This window comes from Eupeodes corollae, chromosome 3 (assembly GCF_945859685.1).
Source record: "Eupeodes corollae chromosome 3, idEupCoro1.1, whole genome shotgun sequence".
Lineage (NCBI taxonomy): Eukaryota > Metazoa > Arthropoda > Insecta > Diptera > Syrphidae > Eupeodes > Eupeodes corollae.
In genome coordinates, this window is record NC_079149.1 from 121,076,104 (window position 1) to 121,096,288 (window position 20,185).

Sequence of the window (20,185 nt, forward strand, 5' to 3'; positions counted from 1 at the left end):
TTAAACTAAAATCTCGATAAATAAAATAAATGAAAATAACTAAACCAAAAAAAAATCATTTGTTGTTTCGTTCATTATTTTTGGGACTGATTCCCTCAATAAAGCCTTAAACTATAGAACAGTTGAGTTAAGACTAAAGCAGTTATATCTGTTCTCAAAATATTCTATCGTAAGCTTTTGACTGCCATATTTGAAAACAATTTAAATGTTTGCATTTTACTGTTTGACGCTTTAATGTTCCATTCACTTTTATATAAGTTTCGTATATAATACTAAGATACTTGTTGCCAACTAGTTAGGCTGGAGCTCCGTTTCTAGTTACTTGAGGCGTCTCGTAATAAATACTAAACTGATATGTTTATTTCGACTTTATCAGCTTTTACGCCTCAAACAATTTTTAAAACAATTCAATTTATAAGCGTTAAAAGTACCTTAATTCACAATGAGACGCGTAATGTGAAAAAGAACTAACAGTTCATAATTAAAAAGTTAAACATTTTCGATAGATTTCTTAAACAAAAAAGATTAACACATAACCGTCGGAACAGATTTACTCCAAATTTGTGCCAGTTAGTTTTCAACTTCTTTTTAAATATTCAAATTATAAATTCTTCTCTGATACAATTTACAAAATTAGAAAACTTAAATTTTAAAGTTTGAACTTAAATTCATAAATAAAAAACAAAACGTTTTTTTTTCACATTTACTGTCCTCTTTACAAAGTTATATAAAGTCCTTACTTTAAGGAATTTATTGACAGATTTGGAACAATTTCCATATCAAACAGTACTTAATTTTATGAGAAATACCTTTCTTACTTCCTTTGAGTACCTAAATGAATTTTTAGGAAAAATCTTCTTGCTTCCAATCAAACATCTTAAGACACTGGAATTTGGGCAATCAGAAACCTATTTGCATTATTCTTTGGTTCTATACCTAAGTCTATCTTTAATTAATCAACTTCGTCCAATTTAAATTTTTAAAACTTTACTTTTCAAATACCTACAATAAATAAGTAAACCTTGAATACACACAAAAATCAATAGATTTTTCCAATTTTCGTAATGTTTAAAATGTCTAAAACGTAAAAAAAAAAACAGAAAAAACCATTGAAACTAATTTTCTTAACTACACATTCTTATTCGTCTGTATTTTATCATTTCTGCGGGTACTCTTAAATAATTTAAGAAAAATTGAGTGGGTTGTGTGTTTCTTTCTTAAAACCGGAAATAATTTTTCAAAAAGTAATTTCAAATTAAAGTAGAGCAACCTTAAATATTATCTTAATTTTCTTCACTCCCATGTTTATCAATATTTTTCACTTTATTAAAACAAAAAACCATTGATTCATGACAATAATTTCTTAATCAAATTTAGTATACTTATTCCATCATAATATTTTTAATCCAAAAATAATGTAATTTAATCCAAAAGTTGTAGAATGTGCAGTAAAGTTGACCATTGGTAAAAGTAATCCAAAAAAGAAGTTGAGTGCGAGTGGTACACATGCACTGCACTACCGCTGGTATAACGACAATGTTACCAGGAAGGAAAATACACTTTTCTTTTTAAATATTTTATTTTCTATTCAAAACCAACACTTTAATTATTTTGTTAACAAACATTCTTTACCTTTTTTTCTTTAATTATTTCATAATATTTTCTGAAACAATTTTTGTAAAATTTTATAATATTTCTCACTTATTTTTTCACTTTATTTTTATTATCTTCCTTTTTCTTCAATAATCACTCGTATACAAAAATATTAAAAGAAAATCATTCGAATTTTCTTTTTTTTTTTTTGTTTTCACAAAATTGCACTATTATTTTTAAAAAATAAATATTTTTCCAATTTCAAATTTGTTATATTCGACACCTGTGTTTAAATAATATTCGAAAAATTATATTATTTTCAATCGTTAGCCATTTATTAAAACTCCAGGATAGGTACAACAAAATTCAATTCAAATACAAATAAAAGAGAGGAAAATTTAACAAATCCGCGAAACGATACCTCTCAAAATCGCGGTCATTTAAAAACTGGAGAATATGATGATGGCCACCGAAAGAGGATCGACAAGATCGAATTTTAATCATAGTATAGTAGTAACCAACAAGTATGTTAAAGGTATGGACGTTAACGTGAGAGAGAGCGAGAAAGAGAGGAAATAACAAAATTTTTACAAGCGAAGAAAATTATAACTTCGTTTGCGTTGCGTTTGCGTAAATTTTAAGTTCTCCCACTCACCTGATACAAGATACAAGATACAAAACTTCAATTTTTACTCGCAACTCATACAAAACAAAAACACGTATTGAGAATAGATACAGATACACTATACAGACGGGTATGCGAATCCATGAAAATTCTTGCTCTCTCTCTCTCTCTTTGAATTATTGTTCTTATTTTGATACACATGAACATGCATATATGCGTGCTACGCTATGCTTCCCTGTTGGAATTGGAAATTCTCTATTTTTCATCTACTTGTTACACAGAGTACAACACACAGGTAAAAGATATTTTCTAGGGTTGCCAACGTTCTTTTAAGTTAACTTAAGCATATGAAATATAAAATCTGACATTTCATAAGAATATTGTCATAGATATCACATTCATCAGTTTATCTGTCAAATCATGAAGGCACTTCCTTGTTGTTAATATACACTAGTAAAAGTTTTTCTTGTCTAAGAGGTGGGAGTAACTTTAAATCCCACTGACAAATGCAAGTGGAATATTAACTTCTAAGTAAACCCCTTAAATAAGTGAACCCTTTAATAAGCTAAAGTCGACATAAAGGGGTCTTTACGGTAGTAAATTTCAAATACTGAAATTTAAAAAAATGACTTCCGTTTCCTCTAACAAAATCCCTAATCTTGTGTTGGTTGTTAGAAAAGTCATACTCCCAGGTTATAAGCAACCCTCTTTACCAAGTGTGCCCACAAAAATTCAGTTTCTCTCTCTCGGACAATCGATGATCAGGTTTCAGGTTTTTGAGACAACGCATTTTTAAGTTTAACACCTTCATAAAATCCTCATTCGTTTCGCTCTCTTTTTTCCACCAACTCCAATTTCGAGGCTCAGCGCCGGCCGCCGCCGCTCGGTTCTGCCGCATCGCAACTCCAACTCTAACACCAACACTATTACAATTTACAGATCTTGAAGGCTCGCTCTCATCTTAATTTTCTTGTAGAGGCATATTCAGTGTCTCTCTTCTCTCTTTAATATGTACACAAGCAAAAATACCTGTTTCATTGAGGTGGCGACTTTGATTGTAGGTAATTGAACTAGGGTCTCTGACGTTTTATTGTTCTTTCGCTTATTTACGGCTGTTTAAAAGCAGGTTTTTCCTTCCATTCTCTCTCGTTCTATTGTGATCCTCTGAGGAGTATTTTTTTCTTTCATTATTTAAGTCTCTCTTTCGGTAGATTCGAGGAATATGGCGGCTCTGTTGGGGCAACCATTTTTCGAGTTTTCTTTTAAAATAATGTACACATCTACAAAAAGCCGGTTGGTTTGTTTTTGTTTCCATCCATAATTTGGTTAAAGAGGAGACAGAGACATACAAGGAGAATAAGAAAAATGATAACAACAACAAAACACACAGCGAGGACAGGTATTTAATTTTTGTTTTTCTTTATTTTTCATGTGTGGTGTGTATGTACCTTTAAAGTTTTAGAAACGAATAAAAAACAGAAAAGTTGGGGACAAAATAGATAGATAGAGAAGTATAAAGGAGGAAACAAAATTCTTTTTGAACGTATGGTATAGGAAAAAGAAAGAAACAAACAAACTAACAAACAAAAAAATTAGGCAACAGGAACAGAATGCATTTTTAAAAGATTATTTTTCCTAAGGCCTTCAGGGTTAGGTGTTGTAAGGGAATTATTTCTGTTTTCTGTTTAAACGGAAAAAAGCTGCACTTTAAGTGGATTTATGTTACTGTAAGCATTTCTTGTCATAAGCTTGTTTAATTGTAAGAAATAGGTTGAGAAATGACAGAAATAATGACAACCTGTCACTTATGTCACTGGTACATTCATACGTATTACTTTTTGCATTTTTGTCAATATTTATATTTTGGACACTTAAGTCCCTAATGCGTACTCTGATAAAAAGAAATCTGTTCAAAACCAGAAAAATAATGACACTTTGAGACTGTGTCAAGTACTGATATACATAGTTAATATGTGATGATTCTGACATTTAAATGACATTTTTTGACACAAAATTCGATATTGGCAAAAAATAGCTATTCTATTCATGACAGAAATAACTTTTTTGACATTTAGATACCAAAATTAGGAAATAATGACATTTCCTGCTACATGTGTTACTACCAATGTTACTTTTTCTATATTTCCATAGTTTTACCTACTTCATATTGGTTTTTCCTATCTCTGGCCTTTTCTGAAATTACACAATTCACAGAATGATATTAATTTGACCGTTTCTTGTCATAATCGTGTTTTCTTTTATATGTTCATACATGACATGCACACACATGACATGCACTTTTAAACCATTCGAGTTTAAGAACACAAGAATATGACATTCGTACCTTCACAGGCGTAACTAAAAAATGCCACATTGTCACTGTCACATAGACATTAAATCAGTTGTAATCGCCAGCCACTAAAAAAAATTAATTGCCGTGTGATTATTAAAAAAATGGAAGATATGTTTTTTTTTTTTAACTTATGTATGTAGGTGCTTAAAGATAAGTTTAAATGACGTAAGTTATGACTTATTGTAATTTTTGTAAATAGACATTAAATCAGAACGAATCATCTGACATACGTGTCACTACACTAATGGCACATTGGCTGCGTTCAATCTCAGACGGGTAGGGTATCCGGATACCTTTTTGTTAGAGTTTTACGTTTAAAACAACAGCTGATAAAAAACAGCTGAGATGTCAAAAAAGAATTCCCGGGGTATGTAGGTTTCTGACAGAACAGCTAATTCAACACATTTTTGATTTTCAAGAAACTTAAAAATTGATTTCAGCCTTTTGTATTTGTTGATAAACAAAAAGATACAAAATGTTAGTTAAAGTTGTATTTGAGGATGTTCTATACATAATTGAAGATGAAGAAACTATTTGCCTCCGAATTTTAGAACGTAATTGTTATCTTTTTTTGTAAACTTCAAAATTGACTTATTTTATTCTCGTTTTGTACATAACCAATTTGCTAGGTCTTACCTCCAGTTTAGTGTTTAGCATTCTTAAGTCGTCGTCCAACGAATCAGTTGAATTATCCATTAAATATTTATCTTACAACAATTTTGACTTCGAAACTTAAATGTTTCTCTGCTTTTTGTGAACAGCTGAAAGCTGTTTTTTTTTGACAGCTATCCAACTTTATCAACAAGGTATCTAAAAACCCACCTATCCAACACGAGATTGAACGCAGCCATTGCGTAAAAAGAAATAAATGTTTTGACAATCAAAAACAATTATTTCTCATAAACTAAAAATGACAAGAACCAATTGTTCTATGTCAATTGAGTGATTTATTTATTTTGTAATTAGGAAATGTCATTTTCAAAATCACATAAGACGTAACTGTAGTAGAATTTACATGGCTGGTAAAATACACTTTATGAAGTCCATTTAGGTACTGAGTTTATGACCAATAAAATTGGTAAGTTTGTCAATTTTGCAAATCTACTACAATTTTTTGACATATGTAAATATTTCCTATTTGAAAGGTCTTTTTTGAAAAATCGAAGGGAACATTCTATTCCCCACAACATTTCTCCAATTAAATACAAAATTTCTAAGCCATACTCAACTTCAAATTCCATACAAGTGTTCTTCTCTTCACACAGGTACCTCCAGTTAGTTGTTGCAGTTGAAATTGCCTGGCATTGGCAGAGGCTTATGTTACTCAGCACCACTATACCAATACCTACCACCTCTATCATTCACAGAATCCCCATAAAATAACTCAAGACCATAGGGCTCGGGATTGTTTTTCTCTCTGTTTCTTGGTTTCATTTGTTATTATTATTGTTGTTAAGATGCTTTTTGGTCTTGGTCTTCGCCGTTCGTCGTAGTCGGACGTCGTCATCATGGGCTCTCTTAACGTCCGTTGCACTAGAGACCCATCCAACACGGTCCACTCAGTTCTCGCTTCATCGGTTGCAGCCAGTCCCAGAGTGCACACGTATTTTTATCTCAACTTCACTGGTGAAGTGTGGATACCGCTCGCTCCATGGAGGACCGAACGGTGCAGTGTGGTGGCGGCTCGGCGATCGGTGGTGCTTCGTTTGGTCTTTTGGTATATTGATGGTGGTGGAATGGTGACTGAGGCTGATGCTGTGAGCTGCGCTGGTTCATCTTCGGCTATGAGATTGCACTGCATGGTACCTATAACTATAGCATGTAGCATTAGTCAAGTTATTGCCCATGGTGCCTGGTCACATTTTTATCTTTTGAGGAATATTACAAAAACACGCAATGTCTGTGCACAAAGGGAATACGCCAGCGCGCCGTTTCCTTGCCGTTGCCTTCCGTTGCTCTTGTGCTGTTGTTGGCTTCGACTTGCCGTTGCTGTAGCTGTAGCCGTTGCTATTGCCATTCCCGGACCCGTGGTAGTCTACTTCGTCTTCGTGGTTGTCATGAGAAAAGGAATGCGAGTCACTTTATGGATAAGAAAAAGGACAGGCATGGAGAGGGTGCTTGATGATCGACTAGAGGAAAGCTGCACTCAAGACTCTCGCAACTGAAATGTCTTGAAAATTCAAATTTACCTCGCCATAGCTTTCTCTCTCTCTCTCTCTCTCGCTCTGTCCTTTTCTTTTTGATGTGTTTTTCCATTCGATGTCGATATCTCTTTCAAAAACAATTTCTTTTTGCAAAATTTTTGTGTATGGAAATCAAAAATCGTGATGAAACTCATTAGCAGTTTCATGCCCTCCTGCGATGTGTACGGAAACGAATGAATTCAAATTTTCAAACTCAAACGACCCTCCTCCTTCCTGATGATGGGATGATGATGAGGAAGGAGCTGGAACCATCATCTATCCAAAATCTCTGAAACCTCTCGGAACTCAGGTAAAGGGGCTGAAGCTGAGGCTGAGGCTTAAGCCTGCTGCTGTTTCTTAAAATTTGAAACAACGACGAAGAAGACGACAATCTTGCATGATAATTGTGAATAAAAGTGTATGCACGATCTGATGAAGCGGAGAACGCTCATCTTTGAGCGAGATTTGACCAAAAGACAAACAAACTAAAAGAAAACAAAACCAACACAAATTTGAGTGTTTTTGGTTTGTTTTTGATTTTATTTATTTTTCTCTGGGTTTCAAGTTCTGGTAATAAAAATTTGTTCGAATTTCCATAGGAGCACACGTTTTTGCACCAAAGCCGCCTTTTTGGTTTGGCCTCAGCCTCATACCAAGACCGACCAACAAACGGCAACAGTCCTGATGAGCTCAAGTCTGGGATGCGAGCTCCAAATTTGTTATGGGGAAACCATAAAAACCGAAACTGGAGAACCGTTCGTTTAATTAATTTAACTACGTGCCGGCTGCAATCGCAATGTGCTGGGGTTCTGCGGTGCTGGATGATTTGTGCTGGCAACGCGGGCGATGTGCTTCTCTCTTTCTGTGCACGATGGCGATGCAACAGCGCGGCAGATGTGGTCGGAAAGAGGGGTAGGTATATGAACTGAGCAAAATATCACTAATTGAAAATTGTATCGTGAATTAGCATTCAAATTTGGAGTTAGCTTGGCAGTTCAAGTTTGATATCCCAGAGGAGGTGATTTTCGTGCAAGTTACTATTTTTGAAGAAAAATATATAAATTTTCTCTTCAAGGGCTTCGTGACTTAGTTTTGCAGTTAGGAAAATAAAAAAAATAATTTATATTCGTACGTATGAACATAATTATCGGCTAGATATCTTTTTCAATTTATAAGATGAGGAATTATTATTATTGCCTCCGGGTAATTTCGAAAAATATAAAAAAAAGGCAATTATGAGAATCTGAGAATATTTTATTTGGCTTTCCAAAATCAAAGGTGCTACATTTGCATGCTTGACCTACTTTATGTATTTGGACCTACTTTAATAAAACTGTTATATATGTACTAAAGTTTACAAAAATTGAAATTGAAATATCATAATTTTCCTAAAGGTCTTAGAATAATGACTTCCAAACTTTAACAGCGGCCATATTGTTAATATTGCATCCTTCAAATTGGCTGCGTATCAAATTTATTCAGAGTATTCACGGAACACGGAAAAGTAATAAAATTGTTTTATTAAAATGGGTGTTTGATCTACAGTATCCCTCAATCCCAACTAGCTCATGCTATCAGTCAGTTTCAGTCAGTTTCGTCCCATAAGAGTCGCGGAGGTCATTCAAACGATTGTTCTGGATTCTATAACAATAACTTATTTGAAATTCCAGTAAATAATTCATAGTTGAAGTTTTAATTTGTAAAGTTTTTCTTCCACAATTATAAAATGGTTGACCGGAACCGGAAAACTTATCGGTGTTATCACAAATTATATACATATTTTTCAATTTATCTGATGATGAAAATCACATCTTTGGCATAATAATTGTAAACATTATTTGCTTCTTGAACAAAAAATGCGTCTATATCATTTGGCTTTGGTTCAATCAAAATATAGAAAACCTCGTCTATATAGTAGCACATCAATTACCACCCAAAACGCCGTACACTTGCACTACACACAAGAAAAGGAACGCTGCATTCGCTGATCCATCTACACCAGCTATACAACCTTACCATATATGTAGGTAGCTAGTATGGCAGGAAGAAGGGCATTTTGGATGCGAGGAACGAGCGGCCAGGCGCAGTTCGGTGCAGTGCGCGGTGACGGGTGACGCAAGCAACAAACTCACCAAAACATAATTTTGTCAATCGCTGGTATTACATGTACTTACCTTGAAAGTCATCATCCACGCCACCGCACACTATCATGAGGAGCAATCGTCTCCGTCCGCCATCACGGCCTGGGCTGGAAATATTATATTATCCCGCCGCCATATTCATGACCAGCGTCATCGTTGTCAGTTGGACGCCCGGACCGTATAGTAGATTCCCTCATGGCGAATCGCGCGCTACATACATTAGTCATTTGCACAGCGCTCGAGTACGGCGCGCAGAGATAGCCTGCAAAGTCTGATTTATAATGTTCTCCACTTTTAAGGCGCTCGAAGAGTTTGGCGGGGCTAATGGTTGCTTGGTCGCACAGGAATCTCACATACAACCGTCCCGTTGCCGTTCATCCGTCTATTCGTCCGACCTACCGGTCCCGGCCAGCTATGCGCAGTCGCAGCCGCATCAGCCTATGATGATGCATTTATGTGTGTGCGTATGTTTTAGGCCCGGTCTACAATGTCCCTGAGTCCCTCTCGATTCTCGAATGGCTGATGGTTGATGATGGTGACTGTGCAGTGTGTTGTGTGGTGTGCACGTTGTTTTCCTGTGCGCTGTGCTACAGCACATGATGGCATTTGTCGCGTTTCTTATCCTCCGAGGTTTTTGTGTTAATTTATTTCCATCCCCCCAGGGGGAGAAAAAGAAAGATTATTTTAGGGCATGGTGGCGCAAGAAGGACACTGTTTGGGAGACGAGGATTGCTATTTTTTTTTAAGTTGTTTTTTATAATTTTTTGTGCCCTCTTCGTATGTAAATTTTGACATCACACACGCACTTAATGCCTCAAATAACGCCTGAACGGATAGACAGAATCTTGTGCGCTATAAACAGGGTATATACAGCAAAGCAACAGCAACAGCAGCAGCGGTAACATCTTCAAGGCGCACGAAATGGGACGCATTTAACGACAACGAACGCAAAACGAACTCTTTTATTTGCAACCTAACAAAGTGGACGCGAAGGAGACGCTTTAAGGATGTACTTATGTACACATATATATGGATGCTAAAGGGATCGTTTTTGTGATAGCTTTTCATATCTCATAAAAAGGTGAAGTGTAATAGTAGCTTTAGCTGCGTTAGCAGGCACATGCATTATAGGTTGCTGATTTTATCCTCAGCTAAATTTTATTTCAAAAACAAAGTGCTGCTTAACTTTTTAAAATACTTAAATTCATTTTTTCATAATCAAATTATGCTCTTATTACATCGAAAATGAATTAATATACGCTTAAAATACGTTTTTGATTGCTTTTAACTTCTGGAAACCGAGCCAAATTGGTTGAACCTATTCAATTAGATTGGTTAAACCATTTTGTATCGTTATCGCGCTCCGTTTCAGTCGATGTTAGACCGCCCTTAGGAATTAAGGTGGAATTGTAATATTAATTCTAAATTGATGCTATTGCCTGAACAAATTAACTATATTTGTTGTTCTTATTGTTTAAGCTTACACTAATTTTAATAAATTAAAACAATAAAATATCATATTCTAATGTTCTCTGTCAAATACAAATTTGCACATCAACATAACCGGACGCTTTCCACAAAACAGTCGAACATTCATTTAAATGAGTTGTCAAAATTCACAACCTTTCAAAATTTATGATGTATGTCTATGTCTCATGCGTCAAACAAACTATAAAATGTTAACTCGTGGTCTACAACAACAAATACTTTATATTAACCTATGAATATTGAACTCAAACGTCCTGCATTGTGACAGTCCGCAGGGCTTCGTAAAGATTAGAAGTATCAAAATTCTCATTTCCAAAATATGTAATTCCCAATCATGCGCAAGGCACTTAAAGTTATTGTAAAATAAAACGGTTCTTCATGCAAAAGCGTTCGTTCACTTAAAAAAAAAAGTTTTAATTTCGTGACATTTCGTTCATCCTTTACTAATTTTGACATTTTATTTACCGTCAGCTGACAACTTTCAAAGTCGCCATTTTTCTATTGTATCTTTTGACAGAGTTCGGAGAGCTTGTTCTTTCTGATATAGCGCATTTTTTCAAGACACTATTTTCAAAAGATCGAGTACCTTCATAGATTGAGTTGTATATGTATGTAAGTAAATAATATACTAATTGAAAATATCCACTTTAGTTTTATAAAGAATGTCACAGCAAAGCACACATCATATCATATGAAGCATGCCTCGCTCGATCACGAGACAAGACGATAACCCAAACCAACCAAAGTACTTAAACATCTTCAAGTCGCATCGGCTTCAGCTTCGGCATCGCAGAGTGTTCCTGATGAAAGCTGCAGTGGCTATATATAAGTAAAATTCCACATGGCAGTCATTTCTCGACTCAAATAATGTAAAACCTACGAAATTCTGTCTGATGATGAGCCTGTGATGCTACTTCTGTGTTCCGTTCCGTCGCGTCGTTGGTTGGTTGGTTGTTGGTCATCTCTTCCCAGCCCGGATTTTTAATAACTTTGCGCTGAGCATTATTTATGTCCTGTGCAAGGCTATCAAATGCAAATTCCTTCCATGCAGAGAGTCAATGGCTGAGGCTGATCTCGGTTTTGTATCTCTCACTTGTTCTTTTTTTATATTGGTCTTCTCCAGAGCTCTCAGCTTGAGTTTAAAAACAATATCCTTAGGGCAAATACTTGCTACCTGTTTGTAAGAAGACTATAAGATGTTAGGTTAGGCCCTCTCAATGACAACGATGATGTCTCACGACGACGATGAACGCTACTAAGACGACGAGGTCTCTATCATGATGATCACCATCAAATCAAGGGATAGTTCCCATGTCCCAACTATAAGCCAATTGTTTCAGGCTAAAACAAAACGAAGGAATCGTAATTTTTTAGTTCCTATTTACGGAGTGTGGTGCGCTGCGGCGTACTGTGGCATGCGGGGCAACTGAGATGCAGATCCCGTTTTTTCATCAGTGTTCTGCCATGCGTCTTCGTCTACCAAACTCAATGACATATTGTCAGACACTCGCCTCGAACAGAGAGTACCAAACATAATTTGTTCCACTAGGCAATATATCAGGTCTTGCCTAACATTAATACCTATCAAGTGTCATGAACAAGCTCGGAGTGGTGCGGCGATGCAGCGCGGCGTGGCTTAGGGGACAGAGGCGACAAATAGATGGAAATATCTTGCCCCACCCACCCACATATAATTGTCGTAGGAGTCCCGCTCCGCATGTCGAGGTGTCCTTTTGATATGTGTACATTAGATTCGAAGGCTGGAACAGAATCGTCGAGTCGTCTCGTCAGTCGTTCAGTCGTGGTTTGGTCGTATCATTTGTATGGCATGGCAAAGCCGATTGGGAACTGTTCTCAGCTCTGTGATATGCTGCTCCATGCGAGACACGCAAGCACAACAATTTCAGGTTTCAGAATTTGACATTCAGAATGTTGTCATATGTGCGCACGGATTAGGGCCCTTGTGTTGAGCAATCGGGACTGTTTATGTGCCCACGGTGCAAAAACATTGCGCTAGAACAGATTGATATGAGCTGGAGCTAAAGCTAGAACTCTAGCTCTCTGCTGGCTGATGGTCGCCTAGAGAGAAAGATTGGATATGCGATTGTGGGAGACGATCAACGATGCATGGATGTTATTTTTGTTTTGCTGTTTTTGTGTGTTCCTAATGCCTTCGTACAGGTTTTATGGACTCTCGAGTGGGTGTTTATAATCCGGGAGTAACTATATAGCGCGGCGGATTGAGTCAATCGAAGGAATTATGTAAATGGCGCAGAAAGATTTGCTTTTTTGTTGTTGTTTTTTTTTTTTTTTGGTGATGTTGTTAAATTTGTAGATATTTTAAATGCAAAAATGGGGAAATGTTTTATAAGAAATGGCAACGCACAACAAAATGCTATGGTATCTAAATTACATGGAAATTCTAAGTAGGTTCAACCCTTATACCAGAGATACATTGTAAGTGCATACTAAGTGACATCATGCATCAACATAAAATATTAGTAGGAATACGTTTTTGAGTCAGAGATTAAGTTCTTTAATTTAAAAAATAGTAGTAATTTGAAGCTTTCTTCGAATTTTGAAAGTTTAAGTTAAAAAATATATTAAATCCTCATATTTGTACATTGGTTGTGTGCTGCTAATTTATGTCAAAAAATTCCAAAATATTTTTTATTCTAAATTTCTTTTTTCCCAGCACCAACTGTCACTGTCAGCTGCTGAAGCTTCAAGTTCCTATCGTGCCGCTGTGTACTGTTTCCGTATATTTTAATTTTGACAGTGCTGCAAATGACTTACGCTATGTTTCAAAAGCTAAAATGCAGTTGTGTTAATTATTATATTGAAGAACTATTTAAATTTGTATCGACCCATTCCTTATGCCTAATCTGTGCTGTTCTAAAATCTCAAAATGGGGTTATTTCATAACAAAAACGTCAATCAAGTATCACACTCAAAATACTAAATCCAAAGTTGCACATAAAATCAACTTATGTTTTGTGTCTTTGTATTTTTTATTCTTTTAATAGTTTGCTCTTCTTTAAATAAATTAATGTCTGTAAAATCATTGACCTAACGGAAATCAACATCCTCGATAGTATAGTGGTCAGTATCCCCGCCTGTCACGCGGGAGACCGGGGTTCAATTCCCCGTCGGGGAGAGAGTCGATCTAAGCTTTTTTTTATTCATATAAAATTGAGTTCTTGTTGAAAGTTCCACCGTTGTATTTGTATTAAAGTTTAGAACTGTTGTGAGTAGAAAACCGTAGTTGCAGTTGGGTAGATGTCAAAAAAACTTATTTTGTTTAAGTTGATAATGCAGAAACATCACCAGCGCCACCAGTACACCTGTCAATGAACTAAAATGACATGTTCCATCAGAGTACTAGACATTTTCTATACAAAATTTTTGATAAATTATAAATAAACAACACAAAAAGTTATTTCTTAAATCCTTTGAAGGTTGATTACAATGAAGAAGAAAAAAAAAAAAACTAAACTGCATTAACATTCCTCCATCATGTTTAATATTTTTCAATGTCAGAATTTATTTAAGAAAATATTACAAGTTGAACATTTGAAGTCTCCCACCTCAAACAAACACCTCTTCTGATCATCCAAATGCTTTAATTAACTTGCCACCACCATCGCATATGTAGCCATATTTTAATCCGCCCCTGAATAATATTATAATAATGTATACGAAAAAAATCAAAAATTTTGTATAACCGAAAAATTAACAACAAAAAAATAAGAAAAGATTTTTGATTGACGCTTAAATATCCAAAAAACTGAAAAATTCCTCACACGCTACTGCCACAAAAACTACATTATGTACCTTCATATGAATATGCATGTAGGTAATACAGTGGTGTGTTGGTTGTATGGCAAGTGTAATAACAACAACAACAACAAAAATCCATTTAGACTAAAGGAACAAATTTTTTGGTACACTCGACTGAACCGTGTCCGAACTTATTACCAAAAGGATACAAGAAGGCGTGACCTATTTCACCATTTTTGTGCCTTTTTTGGTTGTAGTTATTAGGTTCCTGGTGCTGATGATTGTTTTTTTCTTTCCATGTTGATAGTTCAGAATGTTGTGCTGAGATTTTTCAATTTCAACTGAATTTAAACAAGTGCGTGTTTGCCTTAAGGTTCCACTGCATTTCCAACACTTGAAAAGTGACGTTTACACCATAAATCAAAAATCATGAATACCTTTTTTGATATTAATTCAAAACAAAACTTCATATTTCTACATAAAGAACCGTTTAAAAAACTTGATTAAATAGCGCAATAATTTTTTGACACAAGGGATCCATTTAAGATTTAAACTTTTTTCGAAAAGTTATTTGTGTTGATACTGCGGTATTTTCTTTACTGTTAACTATCCGAAAACCCACCACGAGTCTTACATGGAAAACATCATACAAAAATAAATGAATGAACGTCAAAATAATTTGCACCTATATTTGACGTGTCATAAGTTTATCTCATAGCTTTCAATTGATACCTAAAAACAGATAACAGTTTTTAACAGTAATGTAGGTTTTTAAAAACACAAATAAATAAGTGGGAACGATGATGATGAAACGTCAACATAAGACAGACCTTGTGTCAAGCATTTGACAATGAAAGTGACGTTAATCTGACATTTTTGCAATTTATCACTTGCAACTACATCTTCCCAAACTATATCAAAGTTTACCTTATCAAAATTTAACATAAATTGAAAAAGAAAAATTCAAATCATAAAAAAAGGGGAGAAAATAAAGGTGTTGAATGAACATCATTTCATCTCCCCCACAGACGCATATCTCGCATGTTCCTTCTAAGGACGATATTATGGCCAACAAAATCATACCTACATATACGTAAGTGACGGTGAGGAGGAGGACACATTTTATAGATATTTTTTGTCTTCATTTTTTGGGGAATCATCTTTTTGTGTTAATTCCATGCTTCCTCTTTTAGATGCGAAAAAATTAAAATTTTGGATACATGTCAAATATGAGAGAAGGCACCCAACAGAGTGTCTTCAGCTTAAGGGGGTCTACCGAAACCTCCATATATGTATGTTACAACCTAGGTATAGCGAGGATGGACATATCAAATATCATATGAGATAGTGTTTGGAGAAATCGAAGAAAAAAACTAAGATGTGAATATAATGTAGGCTTAGGGAGATGATGCAGACATGTTAAAATGTTGTTTTGATTAGAACTGAGGTGACAGATGATGCAAGTAATATATTCGAGGATGAATATTCATATCAAGATCTTGTTTTATTTGGTAAAGCAAGTTGAATTGATCTGGACACAGAAATTCACATTCAATATAGTCGTTGTTTTTATCTCTAAAGACTTCTAAATAGAGGCCGAGCATATCGTGCATGCTATGAACATCCTCTGATAAAGCGTGTTCTGAGCACTCAGAATTATTTTTGAAACACACCTGAACACTCAGTTGTCACTATTTGACTATTCTCAATTTATTTGTCATTTTCTCCTACTCAAATCAAAATCGAAAGCCTAATTATTATCAAACAAGCATCCGATGTTTATTTTTTTTTATTTCACCTATCAAATGCTTGTGTTCAGCTTTCAAATCGGTCAGCTCAGCTATTTGATTCTGGTTGAAAAGAAAAGCAATTTTTAATTTGACAGATCAGATAATAGCTTTATTAACACTTCTTATCACATTCCCAGCTGTGATGTCAGTATCTAAAGCAGTTTTAATTGGTAAATCACAAGAATAAATATCAACCAAATAGATCATATGGATTTTGAAGCTTGTGTACGTTTGACATTGTTTACTCTTGTGGACTCTTTTGAGGTGACTTATTTTGACATCTCATCATTTTATTTCTCTCTAGTTTGATGGTTAAAATAAATAGGGGAGTGGAGCAAAATGTTGTAATTAATAAAAAAAATAAAATGTCAAAAAAAGTGTCCTTAAATAAGTCCAATATGAATACCATCATTAAGTTAGTGAAATTAGGTTTTATTTCATAATTGACATTTCAGCCTATGATTGTATTAGTCAACTTATTTTTATACAGATCAAGGATTGATTTTTCTTTAACTTAGAAGACGAACTGAATTTTCGTTTTTGGGGATTTTATTAAACATCCAATCGAAACCCTTACTGATGAAATGCTTTTTATGGCTGAATCACAAACACGCTTCGGCTTCGTCTGTGTTACGGTGGGCCTGTTCCAGTTGCTCTAAATGGGATTTCTATTATTTCATTCCTCCAAAAAGCAAATATTTTGTTTGTTGACATTTGTTTACAGCTGTTGAGCTGTCAGACAAAGCAAATATTCAGATAATTGAACTAGAGCTTCCGTTTGGAGTCACATTACGTTCTTTTCCTTACGAATGTCAAACGAAACGTTAGTTCAAAGCTCCATTGTGATAGCATGCATTGAATTCCTATGGCTGAACTCGTAAACGTCAGGTGAATCCTAAGCTGAAGCGTGTTTGTGATTCAGCCATTATATTCGATTAATGACATCATTGTTAAACATTATAGAGACATCTTTCACAAGTTTCTGCTGCTATTTATTGCTTTTCTACAAACTTGCATTTGCTGCAAATATTGACATTTAATTTAAGTGAAAGTAAAACTATTTTTTAAATTAGTGTAATTCAATATTCAGTTAAGAGTGAAAAAAGACATTTAAAATCGCTGATACAAAAAAACCATAATCACGAACATTGTCTTCGGAGCCTCATCAAAACATGCCCTTACGCAACCAAAACTGTTTTCCTACTCTGTTTGTGGTGTAATCTCACAGCAGTGCCAACTTGCGAAAAAAAAACATTTCCCTTATTGGAAACTGGAATGTGTCTGGAACTCAATTGCATTTGAATTTTGTGTTCGTTTTTTTGTTTGACATTTACAACTGACAAATTGTTTCCTATCCTCATTTGTTTGGGTTTCTGCTGATAACAAAAATTAAACTTTGTTGAGCGCGAAATTTAAACATTTTTATCAAATATTAACTTAATTTAATTTATAAGAATTAAAAATGTCCTGCTATATGTGTAAATCAAAGAAAGGTCCCTTTCAAATGCTTGAAGTATCAAGACTTCGCTTTATTCGCAAAGCGCAACCACATTTTAGGGTAAACAAATTAAATTGTTTCTTGTTTTTATTTAATTTCAAAACTTACCCAAAGCCTTATCAAATTTACGTGCCTTTTTTTAGGATGACTCATTTTTGTGCCCTAAATGTTTCGATCAATTTGAATTAATCTACAAATCCAAAGCTAAATCAAAATCGAGGAACGGGAGCATCTCTAGTCTGACTTCCATTTCAAATGAATCTGTCAGGACAGTGTCTACAAATTCTCACAACAGTGGATCTACTTCACGCAACCTAAGTGCTGCCACAGCCATTGAAAGAGAAGATGGAAACAGCAAGCAGACCTCCCAAACCTCTTCGTTAGTTCATTTCGACTCTCGGTCAATTGATTCGCCCAGTTCCATTGATTCCACGGACAGAATCGTCCGAATGGCACCAGACTTCATCTCAATTCGGGATTCAACTCGCAAAACGATACGAAACGCAAATCTGAATGTGGCACGGCAAGGCGCGGAAGCTGCAGTGCAATTAGGGTCACAGCGCCCAGAGGAGAGTTCGCAGGTAGACACTCCGCCGATGACGCCACCAGCCGAACAAGGGGCAGATGCAAACAATGACAACAATTCTTCGTTGGTTCATTTTGATTCTCGTTCGATACATTCCACCTCGTCAAATGATACCATGGATAGAATCGTCCAAATGGTGCCGAACTTTGTCACTCTCAGAGATTCCTCCCGCAAGACCAAACAGAACCCCGAGCTGAATGTGGCTCGGCAGGAAGCCGAAGCAGCGGTACAACCCGCACCGAAGCGCCGAAAGACAACAGAGAGCACACCAAAGGCTGCTCCCAAAGCCACCGGATGGAAACGGTTGCAAATAGTCGATGAGGAGTCTGAGGACGAGGATATAGCTTCGCAATTAAGTCCGACTAACTTAGCTCATGTTAGACCAATTGTAAGACGTAAGTATTTTCGTAGTTCTTTAAATTGAAACGCTTTTTATCATTGTTGGTTGGTGTCTGTTTTGTTTTAAGGACGCAAGGAGCCAGTTGTACAACAATTTGACGATATAATGGATCTTTATATTGCAAGAACTTCGGGTGGATGAATAAATTATGTTTTCTTGTGGTGTCTCCTACAACTTACGGCCCTGGATAGGCAATTTACAAATGTATTTATTTTTTAATGTAATATGTAAAATTTGTTAATAAGCAAAAGCATGACAAATTGTTGAAATTTTAATCCATGTTTTGTATTATTTATTTCGTTATATCTTTTTATGTACTTTTTAAAGAAGCAACAAGTTCAATAAACATTTTGATTCTTTTGAAACACAAACACAAGTTTTGAAGTTTTTTTAATAAAATTTAAAGGTGTAGTGGAACTTTTGAAAAGTAAGTTTTTTAAATGGATAAAATGGTATCGAGTTTGGTAGTAAGTATTTTTTCCATGTAAAAATCTTTTTTAATTCACGTCAAATGAATAATAATATTTTTTGTATTGTTTGTGTCCAAACCAAAAAAGCTTAGGAGTTAACATATTTCGATAGAATCTTCTGTTGGTGTGAAAAAAATCATTTAAAGATTTGAGGCTAACTAAAGTAATATTTTGATAGCGTTCAATTGTTGCTGCTCCTCTACACGATTCAGATCTACACTGTTCAATAAAATCCTAAATAAAGACCTACGTATAAATACCATTATCTATCCATATATTTATTTAGACTTACATATGTTCGTTTCTACAGAAATCAGCCTTTCCACTCATCATAACCATATTGAAAAAAACAAGAGAGATGTCATGGTCTTCGTCTCATGTACAAAATAGGCCAAAACCACTCTTTTTGAAGCAATCAGCTATAGTCTGACTTTTTACGTCAATGTCCCAAGTGTTCCCAACTATATTGATGCAATCAAGTAATTTTTTAAGGTCTTTGCGATGCGCCGGACAATTATCAAAAAAGAGTGAAACGTTTCTCCCGTTTTGTGAAAATTGCTTATATAACTTAACAAACCATTCTTCAAAAAGTTGTGCAGCCATCCATGCCTTGGAGTTTGCCTTGTAATAAACAGGTAGGTAACCATTTAACATTGCAAAAACAACGAGGCTTGTTACTTTTACCTATTTCTTTCAAAAAATCAAATTTCAAATGCATACCTACTTGATTTGTTCTCATAAATGGGAATTCCCCCATAAAATTCAACTTACGCAGTGTAGGTGTCATTTTTTCGTTCGAGTTTTAGAGAAATTCGAGTTACACAAGGTCGAGTTATCAAAGTAATTATGCATGGAATATAGACTCAAAACCCTACTGTCACACAATTTGGTTTGAGTTAATAAAAATTTCTAGACATAACAGTTCGAGTTATCGAAGTTTTAGGCTAGGAGCGCCCATGCAACTTTTAGTTTCGAAACTGTTTCTAAACTGAGCACTTTAAACTTATATGGGTGTCCGCGCACATGCAGAAACCATTCTGTCGCCATTGGAGCAACTTTTTAGTTTGTGTTTTGACACAAACCCTATCAAATGCTTTTGAAATATTAAGTGCATTAATCTTACCTCTGTATATACAAAGATCTTACTTTCTCCAAAGCGATGTAAAAATTTGCTTGAACCATGAGATCACCAGTGGATCAAATGCTACAAAGGCCGGACTGTGGGTCATTGAGAAGCTTTCGATCTTCGAGATATTTCTTGAGCTGATAATAAAGCAG

General features: G+C 35.1%; 2 protein-coding genes and 1 non-coding gene across 3 annotated transcripts in view; 2 read left to right on the forward strand and 1 right to left on the reverse strand.

The window, feature by feature from the left end:
• Positions 1–2,023, reverse strand: part of LOC129952912 (cadherin-related tumor suppressor) — a 257,350-nt gene extending 255,327 nt beyond the window's left edge. The window contains exon 1 of the mRNA XM_056065884.1: positions 1,633–2,023. The gene's annotated coding sequence lies outside the window, so the exon portion shown is untranslated. The remainder of the gene's footprint in view (positions 1–1,632) is intronic.
• Positions 2,024–13,468: 11,445 nt separating this feature from the next.
• Positions 13,469–13,540, forward strand: Trnad-guc (transfer RNA aspartic acid (anticodon GUC)). Its single transcript has one exon. It is a non-coding gene; the product is annotated as a tRNA-Asp (tRNA).
• Positions 13,541–17,288: 3,748 nt separating this feature from the next.
• LOC129950334 (uncharacterized) lies at positions 17,289–18,813 on the forward strand. The gene is made up of 3 exons (XM_056062231.1): positions 17,289–17,511; positions 17,595–18,432; positions 18,505–18,813. The coding sequence occupies exons 1-3, from the start codon at positions 17,416–17,418 to the stop codon at positions 18,576–18,578; spliced, it is 1,008 nt and encodes a 335-aa protein (XP_055918206.1). The 5' UTR covers positions 17,289–17,415; the 3' UTR covers positions 18,579–18,813.
• Positions 18,814–20,185: the final 1,372 nt, after the last annotated feature.

Excerpts from the sequence above, each read along its gene's own strand:
- LOC129950334 (XM_056062231.1), top strand. The coding sequence starts at position 17,416 with ATGTCCTGCTATATGTGTAAATCAAAGAAAGGTCCCTTTCAAATGCTT. Across the intron at positions 17,512-17,594 it reads AAGCGCAACCACATTTTAGG|GATGACTCATTTTTGTGCCC; the intron begins GTAAACAAATTA and ends GCCTTTTTTTAG. Across the intron at positions 18,433-18,504 it reads TGTTAGACCAATTGTAAGAC|GACGCAAGGAGCCAGTTGTA; the intron begins GTAAGTATTTTC and ends TTTTGTTTTAAG.